This window comes from Podarcis cretensis, assembly GCF_951804945.1.
Source record: "Podarcis cretensis genome assembly, chromosome: 12".
Classification (NCBI taxonomy): domain Eukaryota; kingdom Metazoa; phylum Chordata; class Lepidosauria; order Squamata; family Lacertidae; genus Podarcis; species Podarcis cretensis.
The window spans coordinates 13,865,370-13,882,347 of record NC_137181.1 but is presented as its reverse complement, the minus strand read 5'-3'; the positions used below and the strand labels follow the sequence as shown (position 1 = coordinate 13,882,347).

The window sequence follows — 16,978 nt, the reverse complement described above, 5'->3', positions numbered from 1 at the left end:
CGTTTCAGATGTGATGAAATGTGGATTTGGTTTCTCCTTTGACTCTTTGGTTTGTTTTGCTAAAGAAAAAAGCAGTTATTTCTTCCAGTCACTACTACAGGCAGATGGAAATTGAGGGGCTTGCAAGAGAAAATGTTCTTTCCAAAGCAGAAGCCTCTAGATTTGTTTAAAGCTGCAGTGTATCACTTAATGCGGCAAAGGTCTCTCCTTTGCAGCTTTAAACAAAACCAGGGCTGTTCTACATGTCACAGCAAGCCATGGTTTAAAACAAATGATAGCTTGATGTGAACCAGCAGCATGCTGAGCTACACAGCCTTGCCAAACTGTAGACAAAACAAGGAAGGGGTAGTCTTTGTTATGATGTACGAACCTGGACTTGTGCTTTGTCTCCAAACGAAAACCTCAAGTGGTAACCAAAGTTTGTTCTTGGCTTACCAGATGTGGTTTGTTTTCCTCAACCCAAAACCATGAGCCCAGGTCCAGATGACAGGTCCAACCAGACTCTGACTTGTTTTGCCCCATGGAGCAGACACTTCTCATTCAGATTAAACCCTAGTGCTTTTAAAAGAACAATGAGAATGGTCTAGTGGAACGTGTGAAATGATCCCATGATAGGATTCCTTCTTTCCAGGAGTGCATATATGCCACGCAAATGAGCCTCCATGTCTTCCCCACTCCATCCTCCTATCCTGATTGCTGCTAAAGAGGAACCTGCTCCCAGCTGGCTTCAGAGATGGACTCTTTAGAGAGCAACATTATGAAGCAGATCAAGGAGGGTCCTGTATAGTGAAGTTGGTTCTTTTCCAGGATGGATCCAGTTAACAGGGTTGTCTACTTGCGACTTACGTGGGTGGCCCGTTCTGGCTGTGTGTGTAATTACAGCTATTGCATAAGGTTTAGAAAAACCTGCCCTGAGCCACGGTTAGCTGTGCTGACCAATCTCTGAATAAGGTTTGGCTCAACTTGAGATGTCTTCAGATGTGCCAGTTCTTTAAAAGCAAAAACCACCATTAAGAATTAAAAGGTCGTGGTTTCGTCATTGGACCAGCACTCCCTCAAAACCTCCTTTCAGTTGGCAAAAAATTATTAATGAATTCATATATATATATGATGCTAATATCTGTATTTTATGCCAAATATGTACATACACAACATAAACACACGAGATGTGCTGCATTAACCTAAGTGTTACCTAGTTTCATACAACTTTGCTACAACAATGTTTGCCTATAAATCAAGACTTAAGATTTCTAGTGCATCCTTACCTTAATTGTAATTTTCCATTTGGGGGTGATCTGGCTGTCTGAATTATAAATCAAGCGAGTTCTAAGCAAATTGGGGATAAATGGTTTTCCATGACTTAGAGGATGTGCACAAGATGTGGATGTGGTTTTGCTACGGACTTGGTGAGAGTTTTATATTCATGTCTTACTTTATTATGATTGATTGTAGAGTTCATATAAAATTTATGTAATTCATGCTAGGCCAAGGGGTGGGGGTATGCATTTAGTTATTCTTTCAGACGTCTGCTCCAACAGTCTGTCCAGGACTAAACAATAGTGTACAATTAGTTATCTTAAAACTTAAAAAGCCCAGGAAACTACCACATTCCATTAATCAGCAGAAGTATGCAGTAACTTAAAAAAAGAAAAACCCACTACGTAGCTCCATATACCAGCAAAACCCATCATAGTTACATGAATGAGCCTTATGACACTGTGACAGTCCAGCTCTAGTATAAGCATATATACTCCAAACTGTGAGCATGTTCCTGAAGCTACATAGCAGAAGGTGTGGTGTAGTAATTAGCATATTGGCCAGGATCCAGGGATACCTGGATTTAAATCCACACTTGGCTATGAAGCTCAGTGTCCAGTCACCATCTCTTAGCTTTGCTACTGAGTTCATGGGAGGATAAAACAGAGTGGGGGGAACCTTGGGTTCCTTGGGAGAAGGGTAGCATAAAAACAGCATAAATAAAATGTCAGGTAAACTTAACTGCAGCAAGACACTGTACAAGGGTACAACTGGAAAAGCTCTGTCTTCCAGTGTTCATAGGAAAGACTATGTTCCTTTCAAGTACACTGAGCTTAAGATTTACAAGTTAAATGCCAGCATCTTGGGATACCTCCTCGAAACCAGCTAATGCAAGCAGAAGAGAACTGGTGTGGTAGGCACCTACATACCTGCAAAAGTTGTGGTGCTGTACAGTTGGCACTAGCAAACCTAGACAGCATCTTAAAAAGCAGAGACAGCACCTTGCCAACAAAGGTCTGTATAGTTAAAGCTATGGTTTTCCCAGTAGTGATGTATGGAAGTGAGAGCTGGACCATAACGAAGGCTGATCGCCGAAGAATTGATGCTTTTGAATTATGGTGCTGGAGGAGACTCTTGAGAGTCCCATGGACTGCAAGAAGATGAAACCTGTCCATTCTTAAGGAAATCAGCCCTGAGTGCTCACTGGAAGGACAGATCCTGAAGCTGAGGCTCCAGTACTTTGGCCACCTCATGAGAAGAGAAGACTCCCTGGAAAAGACCCTGTTGTTGGGAAAGATGGAGGGCACAAGGAGAAGGGGACGACAGAGGAGGAGATGGTTGGACAGTGTTCTCAAAGCTACCAGCATGAGTTTGACCAAACTGCGGGAGGCAGTGGAAGACAGGAGTGCCTGGCATGCTCTGGTCCATGGGGTCACGAAGAGTCGGACACGACTGAACGACTAAACAACAACAAGTACAGTTTTCAAGTACAGTCTCATGCAAGGTGCATTGCAGCTCTGCTGAAGGGGTCAAACAGCATGGGCAACATAGGAAATTCCCTTACACTTAATCATACACTTGCTCCATCTAGCTCAGTACTGACTGCTAGCAGCTGTCCAGGGTTTTACCTGGAGATGCTAAGGATTAAACCCAGTGTTGGAAAATGCCCTGGGGGAGCCTGCAAACCCCCGGAACTCCAAGTGTCCTCCAATGTGCGCAGCACTGGAAAAGGCATCTCCCTTCTTCTCCAGGGCACCCAACGACATATATCAGCTTGATATATGCACACTAATCTTCTGGCTTACAGCAAGAAGCTTGAGGCATTGTAGAGTGAAGCTACTACTTATTACCACACTATGTACAGACAAAGGTATAATGGCATCTGTTCTCTCCAGCTCTCAGAGAACAACCAAAGTGAAAGTACGTTACAAAGTACATACAGTGGAAGAGAGATAAGGCTGTCTTACATCCCACAGTCTTCTCAGACACGTCCCAGACAGGCATGTGATTTATAACAATCTCACCTGCAGCATTGGACTGCATGAAATACTAACACCCGGGACGTGTTCTGTGCAAAGCATATTCTCTGCCACCGAGCCTAGCAGCTCATCATTTCTCCAACATCTTAACCTTAAATATTACAGTATTGGAGGGTGAAGAGTTCTACATCCGCCAACTTAATGTGAAGTGGTGGAAACTGGTGTTTGAGCAAAAACTGGCACCTAGGTAAGATTCTAGAAACAAGTTTTATAAGAACGTTAGACAAGCCCTGGTGGAGCCAACCAGTGGCCTATGTAGTCTAGCATTCTGCTCTCACAGTGGTAAGCCAAAATCATAAACAAAAGCAATTTCCTGCTCATGATCCCATACTGCTGGCATTTAGAGACATACTGCCTCCGATACTGCAGGCCTCAAATACAGATCAAGCCCATGTTATACAAATCTTTAACATTAATTACCGGTATGTTTCTGTTCCTATTAGCGGGGCTTTAAGCTTCAGTTGACCTAACAATAGCACATCTCTTCCTTGAATGGGTGTACTATTCACATTTAAAGTACATATTTTGGTACCAAGGACAGCTCCCCTCTTAACAGGAGGAAGCTGCTTTCTTTGGCTAAGACAAGAGCTTCCCCAGCGATGGAAGTATCTGTATTGGGAATATAGTAAGAAGTACATCAAACAAGAAATTTATCATGAGTGTGGGGGGTTTGGCAGTGCAGTAGCTGGTTTTGCACAGCAGTTATGCCTCCTGTTCTGGTCCTCCTTACAACCATTTGGAAATGAAAAATAGGGATTGACATAGTCCCTGTGTGGTCTGAAGATGCCAGACTTGCTAAATCTGCTGGCCTGACACTTTTGTTTGGAAATATTTTTAGGATCTTCATCTAAGTGCAAGAGGTGCCTTAGCAGCTTTGCTATGCCCCGGTTTCAACAATATGCAAGTAAATTGAGACAAATTTCTTCCAAATGTCATAATGGGAATTGGAAGTTGGATTTGTTGCAAGACATCTGTAGAATAGCAGTGGCTACAGCAGTTGCAGTTTCTCACTGAGAGATACCCTAAAAGTAGGTATCTTGGGGGATTATTACCTTGCTGATTAAAATAGGGAAGCTTTTATAATGGTAGCCACCATTTTGTGAGATGCTCTGCGGAAAAGCTTTTGTATTGATATCAATACAAATGAACCTGGAAACACAGATTGTGGCATCATGCTTTGCTGGGTGGGTTTCAGTTGATATAGGTCTGCTAAGTTTACCAATGCCAAGGTTTCCCAGAAGACAAGTTTTTGTCTACTGAATCTAGTTTAGGGGTTACCTATGCTTAGAGAAGCATAAATTAAAACATGTGATTTAGATGGAAAAGTTATATGTCATCTTGATTACTATTTTTTAATGGCACTTGACAAATGTTTTTATGTTGCCTGCAAATTTATTTTAGTCTGCAGTTCATGTTCAGCGTGGTGCCTTGTTATTGTTTGCCTTTTTAGGAGCATAACAGCTATGCACATCCCCGCCCCCCAGCACAGTGTATAAACAAAGCAAAATTCTGATGAAGACTGGTTAATCTTAAATCACTTCTGTATGCCAATTTCCAGTGTTACTCATAACCAGAATTTAGGGGAAAGCAGGTACGATTTTCTCCATTCTAAAAAATCAACTCCTTGAAAAACGTGAGTTGTTGGAGATGGGGAAACACTGAAGTTGTTAGCATGTCTGGACTGTAGCAAGTTAGCCAGGCAGGCTTATCACATGAAAAATGTGAGTAAACCTTACCACTTGGATAAGGACCCCACAACTTAGCACATAGGAGAATTTAGGCCAGGAAGAAAAATACAGTGTAGTTGAAACAGCTGGCCAAGCAACCATGTAGTTCTAGTAAGATGGTTGCCTGTATTCATCTTGCTAAGGTCTGCAATTGCAGACACAGCCAGGTTCCTGCAGAGGTGTCATCATGTCTTCTTGAAATGATTTCAGGTAAAAAAAAAAAAATGGATAAAGTTCATACAATGGGATTTCATCACATTTTCATGGAGTGTAGTCCGTAACTGCGGAAGAGTTGTAGCTCTGTGGCTGAACGCATGCTGTGCGTAACAAGTTCAGTGCCACATATTGCCTGGTTGGGTTGAGCAAGGCCCTCATGTGAAACCCTGCAGAGTGCAAACTCTACTGTCTTAGATAGACCAATGATCTGACTCGGTAGAAGGCAGCTTTCTGTGTCCCGAAGTAGCTGTTTTGCATGCGCAAAATGATCCACAGAGTTGCCATACTCAAGGGCTGCTTTGTTTCTGCAGTAGTTGTACAACGGAGGAGAATTTTCAGCGGGTGGAACTTTGGCTACCATTGCAGTACTAAGCTGGTTTCAAAGGCAGATCCAGGTGTTTTCACAAAGCTCCATTTGCAGTTATGCAGGGTTCTGTAGTTATGAAGGCTTACTGGGCCACTGAAAATCAGGTGAAGTTTGAGCTTTGAAGATATAGCTCCCCCCCCCCCGCCCCCAATCCCTGAAAGGATTGCTGTATAATCTTTGGAAATCTATTTTATGAGGTGTCTCTTTTATGTGTGCCAAATGCCTTTTAATCTAATGGGATAATCCTTTCACATCAAAATAATACAGTACCACAGAACCTTGGAAAGACCAAAGACATAGGTGGCACTGTGGTTTTCAAGTACCCACATTTTCTCACTGCTTCCATCAAAACAAATCTTATAATCCAAAATATCTCAGTGGCAATAAATGTGTACTCCTCTCACAGTTTTCCCACTTCTGCAAATGCCTCTATTTTTAGCTTGACTGCCCTTGGCAGATACGATTTCCATAAACCAGCTTGCAAATGTGCATCAATGTTTTGCAGAAAATTAGACTATACTTCAGGCAGCATTTTCACACAAACAAATGCATGTTTTGATTTGCAAGGAAGATCAGCATTGATACTGTTCACTGTACAATTAGAAGGATGGCATCACAATTTTACTAAACTGGTGGAAAGGAAAGGAAAAAACCTAATGTATTCATTATCACCTCCATTTCTGGGAGAGAGAAGGAGCGGCTTCATAGGCTGCAATCTTGGCATTTTTATTTGTAAGTTGCCCTGGGCTCCTTTGGAAGGAAGACTGGGGTAGAAATTTAATAATAAATAAGTTCAAGTGAAATAAGTGGACCTTTTTAGTAAAAATGTGTTAGTCAAAGGAATGTCAATGGAAGTATAGAAATTGCTAAGTTGAGTCAAACCAATGGTCTACTTAGTGAAAAGTGAAAATGGTCTTAGTGAAAAGTTCAGGGTATGTTGGAAATATGCACCTCCTGTTATTTTGGCCATCATGGCTAATAGATTGCTACAGAGAGATGCCCCATGAATATCACAGCATCTGTTGTGATTTGTGTTCATGGGCTTATTATGCATAACACAAAGTAGTAATACAGTGGTATCTTGGTTCTCAAACTTATTTCGTTCCGGAAGTCTGTTCCAAAACCAAAGCGTTCCAAAACCAAGGCATGCTTTCCCATAGAAAATAATGCAAAATGGATTAATCCGTTCCAGACTTTGAAAAGCAACCCCCAAAACAGCAATTTAACATGAATTTTAGCATCTAACGAGACCATTGATCCATAAAATGAAAGCAATAAACAATGTACTGCAGTCACACAATCAAATCAATCAGTCAGTAGCTGAACGAGTTCCACACAGTCACAAAAACAAAACAAAAAAGCTGCAAAAACAAAAACACAAAATAAATAGCAAAAACAGACAGAGTTCAGCGTAACACTCAAAACAGAGCACATTCGGCTTCCAAAAAAAGTTCGCAAACCGGAACACTTATTTCTGGGTTTGCAGTGTTTGGGTTCCAAGTTGTTTGAGTACCAAGGCATTTGAGAACCCAGGTATCACTGTAGTTATATTGGCTGCTTATCAGATTTAACTATCGCCTACATTTCTTTTATAATATATATTATTTATTTTTGTTAATTTGAATTCTCTGAATCTACCCCTACCTTTTGTAATACATATATGAATTAAACAAGAGTATGCATGCATCACAGTCTTGGTAATACTTATCTGGAAACTTTGAAAGGACTATTGAAAATTACAGAAGAATTTGATTTGAATTGGAGTCTGACTGGTTTAGGAGAAGAGTAACCTCAGCGCCTAGGACTTGCCGATCGTATGGTCGGCGGTTCGAATCCCCGCGGCGGGATGAGCTCCCGTCATTCGGTCCCAGCTCCTGCCCACCTAGCAGTTCGAAAGCACCCCTAAGTGCAAGTAGATAAATAGGTACCGCTTTATAGCAGGAAGGTAACGGCGTTTCCGTGTGCTGCGCTGGTGCTGGCTCGCCAGAGCAGCTTCGTCACGCTGGCCACGTGACCCGGACGTGTCTTCGGACAGCGCTGGCTCCCGGCCTCTTAAGCGAGATGAGCACGCAACCCCAGAGTCGGACACGACTGGCCCATACGGGCAGGGGTACCTTTACCTTTACCTTTACTAAGCATATTATATAAAAGTGCATTGTGTTGCTCCAAGCTAGGACCAGCCTGCTCTTCACATGGGACGCGTACAGTGTGATTTTCCCTTCAGTTAGTTTTGCTTTGTCTTGCCATTCTTGTGCTACTTCCTTGTTTTATTGCCTCCTACCCTGACGCTGTTAATTATCAGTCCTCCCCCCGCCACCCCCCAGTGATGACATTTTAAAAAATATATGCAGGTTAAATGCAAAGAACACATTTAACACCATGACTAATTTGGCCCTGGACTTCTTTTTGCCCTGTCATCTGCCCCTGGGAAAACTTGCTGCTTACTGCAGAATTGGAGCAAACGCTAATCGGACTTTTTCCAGATTTACATTTGCTCTGATTTAGCACTAAAGAGCAAGTTTTCCGGGGGAGAGGGGGGAGCAGCAGGACAAAAGTAAGAACCTCTCTGACTCATGCCTAGACGGCAGAAAACCGCATGGATCAATGCTTTCTAGGCATGAGACAAGAGGATGTATACACAGACGTTGGGGAAACCAGAGAATCAAATCAACTCTGTTCCTGTTTTCTTCACTTTGACTCTAATGTCAGAAGTCCAGCTACATGGGTCTTGTGGCTCAGGTGGAACTCATGAATTGCAGCACGTGGCTGAACAGCAGATTAGCTTGATTCTTATTTCACTGCCCTGCCCTGCCCTGCCCGCCCTGCCCTGCCCTATTTTGGCTCAGCAATATTATAACCTGCTTTTGCAGGGATCCAGCAGCTTTTGAAACTTCTTTCAGCTTTAAAACTAGTTTACTATGCTGTTTTGAGAAACTCGGGTTCCATAAGGATTTGACTGATAAAGCCTTAAAACGGCTCAGGACTGCCTCTCTCCATATAAACCGACCTGGTCTCTGAGGCCTTTCTTCATGTGTCAACACACGAACCGGCCCTTTTTTAGTGGCTCCCTGTTTGTGTAATGCTCTTGCCAGGGCGCCTTCATTATATATATATTAGGCACCAGGCGAAAACATTCCTCTTCAACCAGGCCTTTGACTATTCTTCAGCCTTGTGGGAGGTGGTTGGTTACTGTTTTGTTGTTTGTGTTTATTTCTGCTTTTATCTTGTGAACCACCCTGAGTTATGTTGATGAAAGGCAGTTTATAAGTCAAATAAATAAATGATAGATAGATAGATGATAGATAGATAGATAGATAGATAGATAGATAGATAGGAAGCAAGCCCCTGGGCAGACAGCCGTAGTCAAGCAGTTCTTGAATTTGAGCCAAAGTATTTTAGTCAGGCGTAGGCAAACTCCAGTCCTCCAGATGTTTGGGACTACAATTCCCATCATCCCTGACCACTGGTCCTGTTAGCTAGGGATGATGGGAGTTGTAGTCCCAAACATCTGGAGCGCCAGAGTTTGCCTATGCCTGGTTTTAGTCCTCTCTAGTCCATTCAGATGTTAATTAGAATAGCAGAGTGTTGAGTGTATAAATAATACTACCTCTGATATTTTCTCATTTCAGTCCTATATGGAAGACCACTTGAAGAACAAGAATCGCCTGGAGAAAGAATGGGAAGCACTTTGTGCTTATCAGGCTGAGCCCAATGCAGCTACCATTGCACATAAGGAAGAAAACGCCCAGAAGAACCGCTCGCAAGATGTGGTAGCGTGTATGTACAGTTTAAACTGGATTCATTACTTAATTGCTTTCCCCTTTGCCTGTTGCTGCAATTAGAGGAGGAAATGTGTCGAAAGAACTGTTTTCAGCCACTCTGTGCAAGGAACAGTTAATATTCCTGTGGCCCACCTTGTTGTCTTGCTGTGTGCTTCAGACTTCTCATGGTGGATGCTTCTGCTGCTGCTTCCAAAATATGCTTTGCACTACTTCCCAGCATGTTGGGCAAAAAAATTCCAGGCATTTCAGTGGGTTGGACTAGATGACCCTCGTGGTCCCTTCCAACTGTACAATTCTATGATAACAGCAAGTGCCGTTTTGTGTAAATGACATTTCATTTCGACAGCCTCATGGTGCGGTTTTCGCGCATGGCTTTTGGACACAAATACCTTTATCCAAAAGTGCACGATGCTCTTGGCTTGTATTAGAACTGTTAGACCCAGTCAAGTGTATAAGCACCTGTTGGTTTTGATAGATGAGCTTACAAGGCAGCTGCTCTCCGTGTTGGGCCTAGGATGGAAAGTGAAGCCAAGAGTAGCCATGGCATATATGCGTTTTAAAAGTTTTTTGTGCTCTTCATGCGCAGCCAAAAGCAGCACATTCCTATTCCATGTACTTGCTTATTCTGGTAGCTGTATTAAACATTCTGTATTGTATATCAGACTGAATACACGTGGCTGTACCATGAGATTGACGCTATTTATTAAATTTCATCAGCTACCCTACATATGAACTTGGGGTGGAAATCCCTTTAATATAAACCTGTTATTATTGGCAACAATCTTTAAGCACTGTTGTGTTCATACAGAGAAGGAACACGGAAAGGTTTGGCATCACTAATGTCCTTGCTAGGGGCTACTGAACCTGAAGCACAGTCTATATTAAACACTGTTGTGTGTTTTTAAGTGAACTTGTTAAACACCAAACCATTTTACTGATTTGTCTATGTGGCAAGGTTTATACAATGCTTCATAATTAAAAAAAAAACTGCTAAGCTGTTTACATAAAATGATATAAAATAGTCATTTGAAAATACTGATAAAATCAAACATTAAAAACATGTTGCGTTAAAATGTATCATGCTATAAATAAAATCAGTAGTTCTTTTTCCAAAAAAAGTATGATAGACTTGTGTAAATAAAAACATTTTATTTTTTTAGCAGGCGCTGAAAACAATACCGCGAAGGCACCTGCTTAATAGCAATTATTCCTCAGCATAGCAAGTTCCATTTCAAGAACAATTTTTATATGGTTCTTAACCATTTAAATCAGTCTTTTGGAAATGTCTATATTTAGAAGCAAGTGTGCAAAAAAAAAAAATAATAGGCTGAATAGTAGTGGTCTGTTCAGAAATGCTCTTTGAAAGATCTCTTTTAACATAAATATGAATGAATACTGATTTAACTTTTTTTATTTAAAAAAATCAGATGATCATTGCAGGATATGTTTGAAAGCTGAAAACAGTCACGACAACTCGGACTACATCAACGCAAGTCCTATTGTAAGTATAAAACAAACAAAAATACTACTTTGCCTTTTTGAAACTAAAATGGAAGAAAAAGGTTGATTGTGATGCAAGTTATAATAGCAATTTATTGAGTCCACATGGTGACATCCCTCCAATATTTCCCTTCCTGTGAGTTTCTGACCAGCAGTTTGCCTGCTTCTGATAGCAGCTATATACAATGGGTGTTCTCTCAACAGTTGTATTAATCATTTGGCTAAGAATGCTACAGTGTGAGAGTTTAGATAAATGGGGAGTTTCTGGGTGGGAGAGTAAATACTTGCCCAGCTCCCTGCAATAGGTTTCAGTAAAACTCCTTATATCTTGGGACATAGTGATTGTTCTTACTGTTCATTATCATACCCATAGTTGTGGGAAGAATTGCTTTTCCCCATTGACAAAATATTGTTGGTAAGGTACAGCGTATGCCCTCTGAAACAGCATCTATCTTGAGGAAAGACATTGGGATCACCTTAAAGCCAAGTAGCCATTTTGTATTTATTGTACGGCAAAATTGTGTGCCCTGATAATTTAGACTGGCAAAATTTGTGACATTGCAGGAAGTGAACTGAAGCAGAATCAGAACTTTGTTTTGTTTTCCTTTCCTTTCAGAGTTCACAAAGGGTAACTGAAATCTAGTTCCATTTCTCACATCTCAGTCCAAATTCTTCCAGTCATTACAGCTTCACACAAATCAAACTGTGTTTGGCCAAAATAGATGTTTCAATGTGGCTTCACTGTGTGTCACACAAGCTGTCTCACAGTCCTTGGTAGTTTCCAAGAGCAAAGTATGCTATAGGGTAACATCAGAATATTTTAAAATTCTGCTTCATTCTTGCTTGATGTGTCTTTATTGACAGGAACAAATAGCTTTTTAATGCCATGATTGCCTGGTAATTTTACTGGTTCCATATTTAAAATGTATTAACTATTTTCATGATATTGAAGGTAATGTTATTTTGTAAGCGCAACATTAGTAGTAAGCTTCAAGTCCTCAGCGGAGAACTTGCTCCTGTTAACTTTCATACTGATGGGCTAAAAACATCTCTTGTTTGTTTTGAGAACCTAACCCTAGTGTAGCCAAGAATGGATAGGAAAGGCTAATGAAACGTAGCAGATGTGTGGAGACCTGAAATAACAGTGGTTTGATCTTCTTCACCAACTACAAATAATCTTTTTTAATTCAAAATAAATAAATGAAGTGGTTCAAAATTTAATAGCTGCCAGCAATTACCCTGCCAATAAAATGGCATATTTGATGCATCTGTGCCACGAAGCCTTTGGATGTGAGGTGAGAATTGCCCTGTATTCCAAACGGAAAATTAATAACGCTAGAGCTATAAACTATGAATTGGACTAGAAAGTTTTTTTTATTTCCACTCGCCTCCCTTCGGCATGTGAGGGGCTTGATGAAGCCGGAGTGTAATATAAAGCAATTACATTCAAGCCTTGGAAAGGGAGGCTTCCAGGGGTGTGCGTATAGTTGTGTGTTTCCAGCTCCAGGGTCAGTGGTCCAGCCTCCAGCTGGGGCTCACTCAACCTTGGCTTGAGTCTAAATGAGTAAAGCAATACATGCTGGGGGAGCCCTTCTTTGCACCAGACAATGCGTTGGCCACCTGCCCACATGTTTTTTTCTCGAAACTGCTTAGCAGCCCCCCTCCCTGCCCCCACTTTCCCATCCCTCCCAATACGTTGTGAAAACCCAGGGTTTGTGTGTGTGTGTCTGTGTTTTACACTTAATGCGCTCAAAAAGCAACAAGGAGAGAAATCTGCAAAGAGATCCGATGAAATATCTTGCTGATCGTTGTTGTTTTTAATTACTATTCCAATGCGAGGATGGATTCCTTGGAATGAAACTGAGCTGGAAGTCCTCTTTCCTGTTCTCTGAAATAACATAAAATACCGAGGTAATAACTCTGCTGCCAGCGGTTGAATGAAAAGCTTGCAATTACAGCACAAGGAGACCCTGACTGTGCAGAATAAAACTATGATAATTACATCTGTCATATTTGTACTTTGTCCTCATTAAATTCCAGGGAAATCACCCAGTAGTAAATAATGTGCAATCTTTGTTTTTAAATCAGAGGTCATGAAAAGTAAATGGGAATTCTGTTTTTCCCTCTTAGGGTGTTGGAAAGGGGGGAGCCCATCAACTACATTAACAAAAACAAAATAGCACCTACCTTTCAGCTTGCTTATTACTGAAGCCACCAGACTGAGGAATGTGATTAACATGACAGTTTGCTCAAACACAGCATACAAATTTTTTATCAGTGAGAATAGATTCTGAAATTTGTAATGACATTCAAAACCATATTTATTTCATTCCATTATCTTTTTCATTTTTTAAAGAGGGATTTTTTAAAAGGTGGGGTTTTTTAAAAGAAAGAAAGAAAGGCATGTGCCAATCATAATAATTATATGTTCTAATATACTATTAATATATTAGTCATAATTTTATCATCTCCTGTGTCATTTTTATTTTTAACAGAGGAAAGAGGTGATTCACTAGTATTATACCTGCTGAAAGTCGTGTGTGTGGTGGTTTTAAATATATTGGAAACAAAACTGCCTCCGAGCTTGCCTGTAGTTTTAAAGAAAATTAATTTCATAGAGCTTTTGGTTTTGTGTGTTGGTTTTATGCACATTAAGTTTAACCATGCATTTAAAATAAGTATGCAGGAAGTCAGGATAAATTGAACAGCCAACACACATGCAGAAATGAACTTAGCTGGTTCTTAGCCACAAATATTACATTACCCAAAGCCAAAGAATTAAATAAAAGAATTCTGAATTGTATGTGGTGTCGGCACAATAACTGGGAAAATATAGATCTAAATTGGCATGAAGCTGGTTCATTTTAAGTGGAGTCACACAGAACAGATACATTGTTTGAATAAGATTTTATCACAATAAATAATGGCATAATGTCAAATCTTTTCTTATTATTCCCTTGGTAAGCGGTGGAGCATTGTTTTTATTCATATCTTGATTTTTTTAGTGCAGAAGCATATGCATTAAGTTTGTTAAAACAGAAGGATAAAATAACACTGTCTCTAAATATAAAAAAATTGAATCTTTTACACATTTGCATTTTTAGCATTTACTTGGGGGCAGCATAAATATGCAAAAAGAATTGACATACATATTTTAAAAATTCAGATAGAATTGATTATAGCAATGTATTTGTATTCAGTGTGGTGTTCTCCAGTTTAGGAATTGTCAATCAATTTTAATTTGGGGACAGGCAGGGAGAGCGCTTAGATGACTTGGAATTAAAACATCTTAGGTTTAGAGGTGGTTTGATCTGATCCCCTGCAGGAGTTCTCTTCTGATAAGTTGGAACGAGGCAGATGGTTCTTTTGGGCGTCTTTCGATTATTCCTTCTTCCTCGCATGATACCAGAATCAGAGCTGTTAATTTTGCTTTGGTTCAAGTGATCCTTAGTCACATGTATTATCATGGAAACTCTGGATATGTGGTAGACTAGCACTCTTCCTGGCTTGCTGGAGCAGCTGTGAAAAATGATAATTTTGTGAGAAGCAGAACATGTGTAATTATACATTTTTTTTAAAAAAATAGACTCTACCAACTATATCTGTGTAAGTTGTTTTTTTAAAAATATATATATATATAGTCTAAACTTCCTAAACCCTTGCAGATCAAAAAACGTTGATATTTGTCCTAATGAGCCAATTATTTGCTGTCTTATTCTCTAAAATGAACTTTGTGACCGTTTCCGATTTATCTGTCTGTAGTGATAATTTCTTAGTGTAGAGGAAGAAGCTGTGCTTTGATGTTCTAGACGTTTTGGCACAACATACAGATTTCATTTAACAACACTTCTCCATTGTTTCTGCGCTCAGAATATCTAGATGCCCTCAGGGATTGTTCAGAAACTTTACTCTTAAGCAGCCTAAACATTTTGTGCTAAGCTTTTATTGGTTGATGTTTCCAGCTGGGTTATATTAGTTAACGTGAATTTGAGCAAATTGATCTCAGTGGTGCTGAGATCCCGAATGACCTTCAGTGGTTCAAAGGATTTGGCTGAAAGGTTTATTCTGGCATCAGGATAATGTTCCAGCTTGTGCCTTTGCTCCACTGCCAGGACTTGACTTTGGTCTGATGGTACTGCTGCTTTTTGACTCTTATCTCAGGACTTTGTCCATGCCCCAGCAGCGTAGAATGAGGCATGGCTGAGACAAATGTGACTGACTACCCAGGGCATTCACTTCCTGTCAAGTTTACCCTTTCATGTTTTTATCCTGCCCTTTTCTCCAGGGCAACACACATAGGATTTCCCTCAAGTCGCTTTTATGGATGAGTTGGTTTTGAACCTGAATCTCCCCAGCCCCAACTCAGTACAGTGGTATCTCGGGTTACAGATGCTTCAGGTTACATACTCCACTAACCCAGAAATACTACCTTGGGTTAAGAACTTTGCTTCAGGATGGGAACAGAAAACGTGCTGTGGCGGCGGGAGGCCCCATTAGCTAAAGTGGTACCTCAGGTTAAGAACAGTTTCAAGTTAAGAACAGACCTCCAGAACGAATTAAGTTCTTAACCTTTCCCCACTTTCCCCACTCCTAATGGTTTGTAAGTGGGGCAGCAACTTCTTACTACACTGACTCAGCAAAAGGAGGAGGAGGAGGAGGAGGAGGAGGAGGAGGAGGAGGAGGAGGAAGAAGAAGAAGAAGAAGAAGAAGAAGAAGAAGAAGAAGAAGAAGAAGAAGAAGAAGGAAGGAAGGAAGGAAGGAGCAGCAGCAAGAGGTCTTGACTAACCTTTATTGACTTGGAACCTACTCTAGTCACGCATCATCATCATTTTTAATTTGTATACCATCTTTCTATCTTACAATACTCAAGGCGGTTTACAAGCTGAAGAAACAAAAAATGTACATCTTATAACAATCTAATGCGCTAAAAAAGTGATAATAAAAGAAAACTTTAAAATAAGCAACCTACATCAAAAAAGTAACATCAACAATTATTAGAATAGTATAAAATAATAATAACATATAATAGTTAAACAGAAATCCACTCAACAGTCACAATAAATAATTTCTAAACTATAATCAATAAAACAATGGCAAGCCACAGTACATAAAATAATACAATACAAATTGAGAAGCAGAGACTAGAGGGTGGAGCAAGGAAGGTGGAAGGAGGCCTTGCCTGATGGAGTCTCTCCCCTCACACTCCCCATGCATAACTTTAAGGCAAGCTTAGCATAAACACACCAGTTCCCGGAGAGGAGATTGGGGCCGCTTTACTTCTCCTGTGATTCTGCTGCGAGCTAAGCCATGGTTTGGCTTAGCATGTCATCTGAGGCTGGGCTTGTGGCAAACCGTGAGCTGTAACCAAGGTTTGCTCTTAGGTTTTCAGCTCATGGTTTGTCAGTGCAGCAGGAGGAGGACCAGAGGTGAACTTCCCTGTACCATTTGTGAACCATCTTCCTGAGCAACCTGAAACCTTTCTCAGAACTTGCTTCTCGCCTGCTTGCCTACCCTGGTATCAGCCAGATCGGATCTTGTTAACTCTTGCTTGCCCATAACCCCAGCCAGCCCACCCGTGAGGCAAGGTGAGGTGACTGCCTCTACAGTGGCCTCTCAGTGAATAATAGGCACTGAGAGTCTCCTCCTACACCTAGAGAGGAAATGGCGGGAGCTGCTCTCTGGGGTCTGCTGGGCTATGCGCCTGCCTTCAAACATTGGGCAAGGTTGACTTTATTCCCTGTCCTTATTTCCAATGTAGATCTTCACTCCCCCTTCTTTCCTCCATTTTATGGTTTGCCTCAGGTGTCTGGGGCCAGCCCTGCCCATGCCGGATCTAGCAAACTAGATTGCCAGCATCCTGTTGGAAGTTTAAGTTCCATGCTGGGTGTGGTTTTGTTAAGTGTCCTAATAGCAACCTGTATCCAGGGGTCTTTGTGTTTGCAACCATAATAAATTTAAAAACCTCAGTACCAAGTGGAACAAAACTAGACAGTTTTCCACACATACCTAAGTATACAGCAGCACTTTTGCTGCCATTGTGCATGTTATTATCATGAGATCCAAAGTAGTTTAATAGGCTGTGCATCTATT

At 40.8% G+C, this 16,978-nt stretch overlaps 1 protein-coding gene and 1 long non-coding RNA gene across 3 annotated transcripts in view; one reads left to right on the top strand and one right to left on the bottom strand.

Annotated features, from left to right (window-relative positions):
• PTPRN2 (protein tyrosine phosphatase receptor type N2) overlaps positions 1-16,978 on the top strand; it is a 643,066-nt gene that overhangs the window by 578,858 nt on the left and 47,230 nt on the right. The window contains exons 15-16 of the mRNA XM_079996433.1: positions 9,236-9,383; positions 10,816-10,889. Coding sequence (XP_079852559.1) covers positions 9,236-9,383; positions 10,816-10,889 — 222 coding nt within the window. The remainder of the gene's footprint in view (positions 1-9,235; positions 9,384-10,815; positions 10,890-16,978) is intronic.
• LOC307199324 overlaps positions 10,898-16,978 on the bottom strand; it is a 138,416-nt gene continuing 132,335 nt past the window's right edge. The window contains exons 4-5 of one of the 2 annotated variants that reach the window (XR_013831869.1): positions 15,675-15,770; positions 10,898-14,407 (exon numbers count right to left, since the gene is read on the bottom strand). This is a non-coding gene — a long non-coding RNA (uncharacterized lncRNA). The remainder of the gene's footprint in view (positions 14,408-15,674; positions 15,771-16,978) is intronic. The other variant, XR_013831870.1, reaches the window with a different exon arrangement.